The sequence below is a fragment of the Schistocerca cancellata genome, chromosome 12, assembly GCF_023864275.1.
Source record: "Schistocerca cancellata isolate TAMUIC-IGC-003103 chromosome 12, iqSchCanc2.1, whole genome shotgun sequence".
Taxonomy (NCBI): Eukaryota; Metazoa; Arthropoda; class Insecta; order Orthoptera; family Acrididae; genus Schistocerca; species Schistocerca cancellata.
In genome coordinates this window covers 41,723,226-41,736,168 of record NC_064637.1, presented here as the reverse complement: position 1 = coordinate 41,736,168, position 12,943 = coordinate 41,723,226, and the positions used below count along the sequence as shown (strand labels likewise).

Genomic DNA, 12,943 nt, shown 5'->3' with positions numbered 1-12,943 from the left:
TGGCTGGCTAGCCCAAGGCTATCAGTAGGTCTAACGGAATGCTCACTACTCCCGGGGCCTTTTTTCGACTTAGGTTTCTCAGTGCTCTGTCAAATTTTTCACGCAGTATTGTATCTCCCTTCTCGTCTTCCTCTCCATCCTCTTCCATTTACAAAATATTGCCCTCAAGTGCATCTCCCTTGTTTAGACCCTGTATTTACTCCTTCACCTTTTTGCTTCCCCTTCTTTGCTTAGGACTGGTGTTCCATCTGAGCTCTTGATATTCATACAGGTGGTTCTCTTTCCTCCAAAGTTCTCTTTAATTTTCCTGTAGGCAGTATCTATCTCTTACCCCTAGTGATATATGCTTCTACAGCCTTACATTTGTCTTCTAGCCATCCCTGCTTAGCAATTTTGCACTTCATGTCAATCTCATTTTTTAGATGTTTGTATTCCCTTCTGAGTGCTTTGTTTATTGCACTTTTATGTTTTCTCCTCTCATCGATTAAATTCAATACCTCTTCTGTTACCCAAGGATTTCTACTAACCCTCATCTTTTTACTACTTGAGCCCCTGCTGCCTTCATTATTTCATCTCTCAAAGCTACCCATTCTTCTTCTGTATTCCTTTCCTCTGTTCTTCTCAATTATTCCGTAATGTTCCCCCTGAAACCCTCTACAACCTCTGGTTCTTCCAGTTGATCCAGGTACTATCTCCTTAAATTCCTGCCTTTTTGCAGTTTCTTCAGTTTTAATTCAGTTCATAACCAATAAATTGTGGTCAGACTCCACATCCGCATATGGAAATGTTAGAATTTAAAATCTGGTTCCTAAATCTCTGTATGACCATTATATAATCAATCTGAAACCTCCCGATGTCTCCAGGTGTCTTCCATGTATACAACCTTCTCAACCGTCTCTCAATATTTTTAAAGGAAGTGTTAGCTATGATTAAATTATGCTTTGTGCAAAATTCTAGCAGGCGGCTTCCTGTTTCATTCTTTTCCCACCAGCCCATATTCACCTACTACGTTTCCTTCTCTTCCTTTTCCTGCTATCAAATTCCAGTCCTCCATGACTATTAAATTTTCATCTCCCTTCACTATTTGAATAATTTCTTTTATCTCATCATACATTTCATCAATCTGCGGAGCTAGTTGGCATATAAACTTGTACTACTGTGTTTGGCGTGGGCTTCGTGTCTGCCGTGGCTACAATAATGCATTCAGTGTGCTGTTCGTAGTAGCTTATCTGTGAACCTCTTTTTTTTACTCATTATTAAAACAACTCCTGCATTACCCCTATATGATTTTGTATTTATAACCCTGTATTCACCTGACTAGAAGTCCTGTTCCTCGTGCCACCAAACTTCACTAATTCCCACTAACTTCAACCACTGCATTTCCCTTTTCAGATTTTCTAACCTACCTGCCCAATTAAGGTATCTGACATCCATTCTCCGGTCTGGAGAACGTCAGTTTTGTTTCTTCTAATGGCAACCCCCACCTGGAGATCCGAATGGGGGACTATTTTACCTCGGGAATATTTTACTCGAGGATGCCACCATCATTTCCTTTCAGGCGTTCAGTTACCAGCACAGCGAGGCCATTTTGGTTGATGTTACAAGGCCAGATCAGTCAATCATCCAGACTCTTGCCCCTGTAGACTGCTTCCCCTCTTCAGGAACCACACATTTGTCTGGCCTCTCAACAAATACCCCTCCGTTGTGGTTGCACCTACGGTACGGCCATCTGTATCGCTGAGGCATGCAAGCCTCCCCTCCATCGGCATGGTCCGTGTGTCGTGTGGGGACTCTGGAGATAGCAGGGATAAACTACGAGGAGCTAAAGGTTACTTGCAACTTCTGCACACACAGTATTGCAGTTACAAGAGTTGAACAACATGAAAGGGAAACAGTAGGTTAGAAGGGAGTGATATGGGGTTGTAGCCTATACCTGATGTTATTCAGCCTGTACTTTGATCAGACAGTAAAGTACAGCTAGGAGAAATTTGCAAAAGGAGCAGTTCAGGGAGAAGAAATAATGACACTGTAGTTTGTGATGGTGTCCTTCAAATATACACTGACAGGAAAAAAACTGCAACATCAATAAATAATGAGGTAGACTAATGGAATTTCAAGAATACGTCATTTGCAGCTCGTGGTCGAGGGGCTAGTGTTGCTGCCTCTGGATCACGGGGTCTCGGGTTTGATTCCCGGGCGGGCTGGGGATTTTCTCTGCCCGGGGACTGAGTGTTTGTTTGTCCTCCTCATTTCATCATCATAATTTGTGTGAGTGACTGTTAAAAGAAAATGGAGTGTGTAAAAATTGGGACTTTGTACAGGCTCTGATGACCATGCAGTTGAGTGCCCCACAAACCAAACGTCATCACATCTTCAAGAATACACCTGTCTAGGTAAAACTGCGATGCTGACACATCTATTACTGGTGTAACCACCATAATATTGAATGCAAATATGCAAACATGCATGAATTGTCATACAGGTGCCATATGTCAGTCACTGGGATGAAGTTCCAATCCTGTTGCATTTGGTCGGTCAATACAGAGATAGTTAATGCCATTTGTGGACGATGCCGAAGTTGTCGTTCGATGATGTCCTGTATGTGCTTGACTGGAGACAGATCAGATGATTGAGTAGGCCGAGGCAACGTGTTGACACTGTAGAGCGTGTTGGGTCACAACAAGTGTTATCCTGTTGGAAAACAAACCTGGAATGCTGTTCGTGAGTGGCAGCACAGCAGGTCGAATCGGCAGACTGACGTACAAATTTGCAGTCAGGGTGCGTGGGACAGCCACGAGATTGCTCCCTGCTGTCATACAAAATCGAACACCGTACCGTAACTCCAGGTGTAGGTCCACTGTGTGTAGCACACAGACTGGTTGTTGCAGGACCTCAACTGACCTCCTCCTAACCAGCAAATGGCCGTCACTGGGACCGAGGCAGAAATAGTTTTCTTTAGAAAACACAGCAGACCTCTACCCTGCCCTCCAATGACCTCCCGCTGAGCACCACTGAGGTCCCAAATGTTGGTGGTTCGGGATCAGTAGAATGCCTGCTTATAGCTGTCCTTGAAGTAAGTGATTCATAACAAAACTTCCTGGCAGATTAAAACTGTGTGCCCAACCGAGGCTCGAACTCGGGACCTTTGCCTTTCGCGGGCAAGTGATCTACCATCTGAGCTACCGAAGCACGACTCACGCCCGGTCCTCACAGCTTTACTTCTGCCAGTATCTCGTCTCCTACCTTCCAAACTTTACAGATGCTCTCCTGCGAACATCCCCCAGGCTGTGGCTAAGCCATGTCTCCGCAGTATCCTTTCTTTCAGGAGTGCTAGTTCTGCAAGGTTCGCAGGAGAGCTTCTGTAAAGTTTGGAAGGTAGGAGACGAGATACTGGCAGAAGTAAAGCTGTGACGACCGGGCGTGAGTCGTGCTTCGGTAGCTCAGATGGTAGAGCACTTTCCCGCAAAAGGCAAAGGTCCCGAGTTCGAGTCTTGGTCGGGCACACAGTTTTAATCTGCCAGGAAGTTTCATATCAGCGCACACTCCGCTGCAGAGTGAAAATCTCATTCTGATTCACAACAGTTCATTGTGTCATTGTGGTGCTGCAGATGCTGTACGATGTTCCAGAACTGTATGCCAAACGTGACGGTCTGCACTCTCAGTAGTGCCACACGGTCATCCGGAGTCCGGTCTTGTGACTGTACATTCTGCTGCCAGTAGTCACATACAGTGGCTACATTCCTGTCAAGTCTTTATGCAATACCCTCAGAAAGAACATCCAGTACTCCTAGCCCTATTACAGGCACTCACTCAAACTCAGTGGGTTGTTGATAATGGCGCCTTTGTCACCTTACAGACATTCTCGACTAGCACGACCCACCGCGTCCACTCTCAAAGGTGACTTAATGCTCGTGACAAGTACAGCATGTATTCAAAGCAAACCTGATTTGCATCCTCATAGTGGCTCTACTAGTGTCACTGTTATGTGACTGGCTGAAATTTGAATAGAAGTCATCTTTCAGATGTAGAAACAAGCCTTTCAACTTTCATTTATGCCAAACAACTTCTTCTAGGTGTTGCAGTTTATTTCGGTGAGTGTATATACGTGTTCAGATTCAGATTTGTTGTTATCGGCAAAGCTCTGAACAGCTGCACCTGTAATAAATTTTTTTCCCTGAGACTGCACTTGCACAGCTTGAGCAACTTCATTCGTGCTGCAGTTGTATTTGTGCTGAAATATGATCGACTCAACAAATTCCACTCTTTCTACAAATGAAAATTTATTACTTCTTATTTTAGCAATACCTTGTATTGTATCCCATTGTACCTTACTTGAATAGCCAGTTGCAGGGAACATTACTTTTCTGTACAACTTGATATCAGACTAATGGCGTATTTGACAGTTTTAGACATCCTTTGTTCTACTGTGATATCACTCAGAATTGTCACATTGCATGCACAGCAGTACTGCAAACTGGAATGACAACACACAGAGGTTATACAAAGCTGCACCGGTACTGTAGATTGTGGTAATATGGCAATCACCATCCCACCACAAAGACATGCAGCGTCCGTCTGTGTACGTGCCGGCAAAACAGATGACAGAAAACCTATGTTAAACCGCACATTCCACCTCGTTGATGAATGATGTCACAAAAGATACTTAAGTACATAAATATTCTATTCATTAGTCCATTTCTTTAAACTTTTGGCCTTTCGATTGGTATATTATCTTTACATCTTAAAACTTATGTATACTATTGCATTGATTATTCATTTCAAATTTGAATCCAGAAAATAATAGTTCTCTTTCTGTTCCTATCATTAGATTACTTCGTCCAGTAGTTGCTTGAGAAGGGTTTGAAATAACTACTCATTTAATCACTTGTCAAATTCCTTACATATGGGGAAAGTCGAAATAACTCTATCATTATGTATTTGCATGTTGGTTTCAACTCGTCTGTAATGTGGACTAGCAACGAAAAGAGCAGATTAGCTAGTTATGCCTCCAGCGCATAAAGTTGTCAGTTCAGGTAAAGTAAGAGCTGACCTTGACTACTTATACATAGTTAAGCTTCCCTTCATTAAAGCAAAACTGTGTAAACTATTGTATAATTTAATAGATTCAAAATATTACAAAATACTTTTGTACAAAATTATACCAATTATTAGTACAACCCACCAGAGAATAATACAAACCTCCACTAGGTTTTTTTCATGAAAATAAATGAAATATACAAAACCGGTTAGAAAATAGATTAAACTATGTGCCATAAAATATTTATCCATAATGTGCGATTAGATGGGCACAGTCATTACAATGTTATATCGTGTTATATAAAATTTGTTCATTTCAGATACTTTGCTTTTTGTTTGGACTTACATTTTGAGCTGCTTTTTGTTTGGACGTACATTTTGAGCACCAAGTAAATTTTTGGTTTTGTATACTACATTCCTTTAATTTCTGTAACTTTGATTTTAGTCAGAGCACAAAACTCACACTTCTCTCATTTTTAATTCTAACTCAGTATCTCTGCCAGACCACTACAGTCTAGGTAGGGTCCTCTAATTTGCAACACATAAGTGAACAGCATCATGTTTATAATTATATGCTTCCCTTCCCTTCTTTCTCTTCACTTATTTTGAGATGGATTTGCGTTTACTTTATTTCGACCCCATACCTGAATGTTTTGCTCTCGTTCTTTCTATTTCTTTGGTAATCCTGTGTACTACACATTGAACCTTACTCAATCTTGTATGTATTCCATTCTTGATAGTACATGTTTTCACATTGAATGACTTACTTGAAATTTATATTCAGTTATCATATTTGAAACAAACTTGTGCTGGTATGGACATTTATGATACCTTTTGGCTCCAAACCTGATGTTAGCACTTAGTCTAACTTAATTTAAAATAATCTAAAAACAAAGATGCTGTAACTTACCAAACGAAAGCGTTGATATGTTGGTAGAGACAATAAAAAATAAAAAACACACAAACACACACAAATTTCAAGCTTTCGCAACCCGAGGTTGCTTCATCAGGAAAGAGGGAAGGAGAGGGAAAGACGAAAGGATGTGGGTTTTGAGGGAGAGGGTAAGGAGTTTAGTGTCTGTGCCTGTGTGTGTGTGTGTGTGTGTGTGTGTGTGTGTGTGTGTGTGTGTGTGTGCAGGCGCGCAGGCGCGCGCGCGGTGGTGGAGATGTGTACGTATGAACTGATGTGCAACTGTTGAGCAACTGACCACCTAGTTGAATCAAGGGGTTTCTAACAATGTCTCCTCAATGACGGTTCAGTGAATGTTGCTGTGTATGGTCCTCCGTTGCAGGTGCCTTTTAATAGAGGGAAACATACAAGGGAAAAATATATCTAAAAACAAATATGCTGTAACTTAACAAACGAAAGCGTTGATATGTTGATAGATATAATGAAAAATAAAAAACACACACGCGCGCGCACACACACACACACACACACACACACACACACACACACACACACACACACACACACACGCGCGCGCACACACACACAAATTTCAAGCTTTCGCAACCAAAGGTTGCTTCATCAGGAAAGAGGGAAGGAGAGGGAAAGACGAAAGGATGTGTGTTTTAAGGGAGAGGGTAAGGAGTCATTCCAATCCCGGAAACGGAAAGACTTACCTTAGGGGGAAAAGAGGACAGGTATAAACCCTCGCGCGCTCTGCTGCCCCCCGTACAGTGGCTTGCAGAGTATCTGTGTAAATGTAGATGTAGATGTATACCTGCGATCACCTTCCCGTGCAGTCCAACATCGACCCTTGTCACATTGTTGCCAGACAAATCTGGATACTGACTGATATGACCTGCTTCTTGCCAGAGGCAGAGAACCACAGTGAGGCTCCTGTCAAACCTGAAACCCTGTCAGGTGCTTACAAGGCTGTCTCAGATGAGTATGCAACACCTCCCTATCCTTGACAGTGACCACTCACACTGGCAATGTTCACACCCCTTATATACCCTTCTGTCAACCTGGAAGAAGCGTTTGACAATGTAAAACGGTGTGCAATTTTCAAAATTCTGAGGAAAGTATGGGTAAGCTATATGGAAAGACAGGTAATACATAGGTTGGAACTTAAATAGTGGGAAGACTGCTGTGGAGACAATATGCAATGGAATTGTCACTGATAGCACACGTTGTTGACATACCTACCTTACCTCCGGGCAAATGGACTCGCCTGTCCCACGTCACCGGCGTGCACCCAATCGAGGGAAACACCGTCACTTGTGAGCGAGCGGCTTAGCCTAATGGTGTCACTATGTTTTCGAAACAGGAGCAACGGAGTTGGATCATGATTGAATGTGCCAGAGGTCGTACAGCACGGCAGTGTCATCAAAGTTTTCAAGAGGCATGCGGATCTCGCGGTAGCGTTCTCGCTTCCCGAGCATGGGGTCCTGGGTTCGATTCCCGGCGGGGTCAGGGATTTTCACCTGCCTCGAGATGACTGGGTGTTTGTGTTGTCCTCATCATTTCATCATCATCCAGGAAAGTGGCGAAATTGGACTGAGCAAAGATTGGGTAATTGTACGGGCGCTGATAACCACGCAGTTGAGCGCCCCACAAACCAAACATCATCATCAAGAGGCATGCGGGAAATCGGCATTGCCGTACAGAATGGTAGCACCTTGGGTAAAAGCCTGCAACGAAGGTTGGCAGGCACGTGTCGGGTAGGTTGTCCTAGCATCTCTGAAGAAGAAGTGCATGCTGTTGCCGTGTTAGTGGACAGTGATCGATGCCATACGATTCGTGAGCTCGCGCACGAAACCAGATTAGCACATATGACTGCTTTGCATCCTGAGGGAATGCCTGGGCATGCGAAAAATTGCATCATGATGGGTTCCGCATGACTTGACGGAAATGCAGAAATGGATGCATTACGACATTGCTCAGACGCACTTGGAGCACTATGAGTGCAAAGGAGAGACTTTCTTATGTTATATCGTAACACTGGATGAGACATGGGCCACTTCATACGAGCCAAAACTGAAATGCCAATCCAACGAATAGGGTCATTGTGAGTCGCTGCGAAAGTCGAAACTGCATCGGAGTCCCTGTATGGTAAAAGTTATGGTGATCCTCTTGTACAACTGTGATGTTGTTATCATAACGCATTATGTTCCTCCACGGCAGACCGTCATTGCTCAGTATTACTGTTCGTTTCTGGAGTATCAGCTGCGACCAGCTTTGCGGAAGAAGTGGCGACACTTTCTGTGCAACCCACACATCACTTTGCACGACAATGCGCGGGTGCATACAGTGCAAGCTGTGGCTGCTCTGTTCAGTTGATGAGGCTGGGAAGTACTGTACCATCCACTATACTCCCCAGACTTAAGTCCTTGTGACTTTAATTTGATTCTAAAGGTGAAGGAACCACTTTGTTGCATTTGCTTCAGAACTGCTCCAGAGATTCGGCAAGCAGTAGACCGCTCGATTCACACCATTAACAGAACAGGATCTGCTAACGGTATACTTCACTTTCCACATCGCTGGCAACGGGTTCTACACAATGCTGGTGACTGCTTTGAAGGACAGTAACAGGTGCAAACATGTAACTCTTTCGTATTGTTTGTGAATAAACAGTTGCCTCTATTTAAGTTCCAGTCCTCGTATACAGTGTGTACGAGAACCGAGAGGGAATAATAAGAGTGGGAGACCAAGAACGAGTGCCCGGAAATGAGAGTGTAAGACAGGGATGTCATCTTTTGCCCCTGCTGTTCAATGAGTGTGTCGAAAAAACTATGACGGAAATAAAAGAATGCTTCAAGAGTGGAATTAAAATTCGAGGTGAAAAGATATCAGTGCTAAGATTTGCTTACGACATTGCTATCCTCGGTGATAGTGAAGAAAACTAACAGGACTTGCTGAATGGAATGAACAGTCTAATGAGTACAGAGTGTGGCTTGAGAGTAACTCAAAGAGAGATGAAAGTAATGAGAAGCAGCAGAAATGAGAACAGCGAGAAACTTAATATCAGAATTGGTGATCACAAAGTTGATGAAGTTAAGGTAGACTTCTACTAAGTCAGCAAAATAGCCCATGATGGATGGAGGAAGGAGGACAGGAAAAGTAGACTAGCACTGACTGAAAGGGCCTTTCTGGGAAAGAGAAGTCCACTAGCATCATACATAGGGGTTAGTTTGAGGAGAAAGTTTCTAGAATGTATGTTATGTTTAGAGAACAGCATTGTATGGCAGTGAGACATGGACAGTGGGAAAACTGGAACAGAAGATAATCGAAGCATTTGATATGTGGTGCTACAGAAGAATGTTGAAAATTAGGTAGACTGATAAGGTAAGGAATGAGGTGGTTCTCTGCAGAATCGCTGAGGAAAGTAATATATGGAAAACACTGACAAGAAGAAGGGAAAGGATAAGACGTTTGTTAGGACATCAGAAAATAACTTACATGGTACTTGAGGGAGCTTTAGAGGAAGACAGAGACTGGGAAATGTCCAGCAAATAATTGGGGACGTAGGTTGCAACTGCTGCTATGAGATGGAAAGACTGACACGGGGAGGATATTGTGGTGAGCCACATCAAGCCAGTCAGAAGACTAATGCCTCAAAAAACTGATGATTCAAAGCTCACTACCAGGCCTGGTAAGAACACTAAACACATACAACAATAATGCACACTGGTGATAGTTCTGTCTGTCAGAGAGAATTGCAGCTACAGTCATTTACATACCCACCAATGGTGTGTATGTGTATGAAGTTACAATGGTATCTGACCGTATCTTCTCGATGCATCATTTTTATTGTCTGCCTATGATTATTGAAATAATGAAAGTGAAACTTTTTCTTAGCATAACAGCGAATAATGTTTGTGGATATATGACCAAGAATGGAAATACATACATAATGCCACAGGGCTCCAAGATTGCAGACATACAGTTTAAGACCAGATAACAATTTTTTAACAAACATTGAAAGCCTACCATAAATTTTTTTACAACAAAATGATGATGGTAGTGCCCAGTTTCATTACTATGCCTAGTCTTTTACATTATCAGTCGACAGCCCCAATATTTCGCACTGTATTAGTTAATACGTGATATATGAGAAAGTTAACTGCCTAGAGTAGTGTCTTCATGAGTGAAAAAAAGGTTAGTTTTCCTGTGCAAATCACGCAAGAGGCCACAGCTTCTGGTCTAGTGGCTAGCATTGCTACCTCTGAATCATGGGGTCTTGGGTTTGATTCCCGGACGGGTCGGGGATTTTCTCCGCCTGGGAACTGGGTGTTTGTGTCACCTTCATCATCATTTGGGAAGTGATAAGATTGGAACTGGAAAAATTGGGAAGTTGTATGGACGCTGATGACCACAATGTTTAGTGCCCCGCAAACCATCATCATCATCATAATTATCATCAAATCAGTCAGGTAATGTGTATGTGCAAAAAAAAGCTTTGATCCATTGTGCTTGGTGCATAGGATCTCTCTGCTTTCCATACTTTTAGAGTGAATACCTTCTGACATATTGTGAACGGTTACAATGGCAGGAAGAAAGTGAGTGAGTCTTTGAGAAAAAAAAAAAAAAAAAAAAAAAACACACACACACACACACACACACACACACACACACACACACACACACACACACAGAGAGAGAGAGAGAGAGAGAGAGAGAGAGAGAGAGAGAGAGAGAGAGAGAGAGAGAGAGAGGGAGGGAGGGGGGGGGGATTCCAGAAATAACTGTTATGCTTTTTTGTGTTCATACTTCACTGCACCCTACCCAAAGACAAAGAAACAAAACCACATGTGTTGTGAAAAAACACAGAAAAAACTTTAAAATAGTGTCTGCAGAAAGTATTGCAATATAAAATAAGCATTGTCAAAGTCCATAGTTAAGTATTCCGATAAACCTTTTGCCTCATTAACAGTAAGCTTTGTTTAATTTGAAACAATATATGATTTTTACAACAGCTTTCACTCTCTTGCGAAAGAGTAAAAGATACAGCAGAAAGAAATATTCCAAAGCGTGTGTGTGGGACTCAACCTTGAAGTGAACACAGGTCTCTCGCCAGCTGGTGATAGTTAGCATGTGTTCCCTCCTAAAGTGTCTCTTCAATAATGAATGACACTTCACTGTTAGAGGTATGACAGTAACACATTTTTTAGAAATGTTTATTTTCACAGTGTGCGACACAAATGACTACTGACTAATTTTAGTCGTATGTAAGATAGGAAAAAAAATCTGATTAAAAGGTCAGATCACAGCAGGTGACAGAGCTCCCTGACAACTGTAGGTCGGAAAAGCACTGTTGTGGAGCTAAGGTCACAAATCAGCAACTAATCGATAACAATTGTGGGTAAGTCTGTGCACTTTAAGGGGGGGGGGGGGGGCCATATAACACCTGTTACACTGAAGAGTGCAAGCACCAGTTAAATTAGCTGAAAGTAAGGATCTAGCTGAACAGTCAAAGAATAGGCAGACTTTCATCTCCTATCCGTGGCCCTCCTACATTAGATGCAAATTTTCCTGGAATTTTGCCAAGTAAAGCTCAGCTTTTAAAGTGACTGTGCTAATAGAACTGTAGTGTTATTAATTTGTTAAGATTATGATCTGTACTGGAGAAATAGCATTGCGTTAAGATAGAGAATGTGTGGGACTGTAAAATTCAATGTTTAAAGGTCAGACAGTTTAGTTTTTGCTGATTTACAGAGAACTCTTACTATAACAAGTGCAATAACAGTTTATTTGGACAAAACAGCCTGCAAGCAAATCCAAATGTGTTCTGTTTCTGCATAGATTTACTCAATTACATGACTGATTGGCTGTATCTATTTGTAAAATTTTTCTCTCTTTAATGTTGACTACCATCAGGTTGATTTTTCCTGCATTCTGTTTAATGATCATCTTCATATCTTAAGTGTCCATACTTGGTTATTGATCTGTGACATCTAAAACTGATCAAAATTAAATCTTTGATATCTGGAAAACTATCATGTATTAGACCTCACATGTACAAAGTGCAAGTGTTCTAACAGTTCTGTCTGGTCGAAAGTGGATAGTACATCGTGATCTGTGACCTAGATATCTCCAAAAAATGTGGCATAGTGACCAAACCTCCCACATTGTGTTAGAGAACTGAATAACATTTCTGTAATTACCATTGCCCCTGTACTCACTCGTTGCACCTTTACATCCTTCTATCCAGCCACATTTTCCTTGTTTCCCAGTATTCTTAGCTGGTGCAGTCTTCATAAATTTCCATTCCCCAAGACTCGCTATGTCAGAAAATATTTATTTTGTACACTTATAAATTCTTTTGTATTTGCCACTATTATCACTACTACTGCTGCTGCTACTACTACTACTACTACTACTGCTGCTGCTGTTATTGTCGTCATCGTTATTATTTTGTTATTGGAAGCAGCAGTAATAGAAATACTGCCAGTATTAACTGTATTAGCTCGTAGTCAGTACTATTTATTTACATTGTCTCCAAAGTAAAAAAGTTACTCTGTGTGAAACACTGGTCCAGTGTAAGAGAGTGCCTGAAGGCCCTCATGTGATTGAGTTAAATAAATAAATAAATAAATCTATTTGTGACATTTAGTTTGGGTTGGCACCTAATTAGCATGCCAAAATCATCAAAATCAACAGATTGATGTGTCACCAACTTGTTAGTGGGTGATGTCAAATTTCTGTCTCTAATTTTTGCCATTACATAGAAAAAAATCTTTCACGACATAAAATTTGTACTCGGCTGTGTTTTTAAGGAATGGTGGGCTGCCAAAACTGAGGCTTCTGAATCTACGAGCAGGTCGCAGCCTGGACGATAGGACTGTAATTGCCATCAGCCATGGTTTCCCCACTTTACGGGAACTCTGCATCAGACATTCTGAACTACTGTCTGATGCTGCATTCTCACAGATCTGCCATCTGGAACACCTTGAAAGG

The 12,943-nt window shown here is 41.9% G+C and overlaps 1 protein-coding gene across 1 annotated transcript in view; it reads left to right on the top strand.

The window, feature by feature from the left end:
* LOC126109433 (uncharacterized) overlaps positions 1-12,943 on the top strand; it is a 129,144-nt gene that overhangs the window by 91,928 nt on the left and 24,273 nt on the right. Inside the window, exon 4 of the mRNA XM_049914465.1 lies at positions 12,763-12,942. Within this exon, the coding sequence (XP_049770422.1) occupies positions 12,763-12,942 (180 nt within the window). The remainder of the gene's footprint in view (positions 1-12,762; position 12,943) is intronic.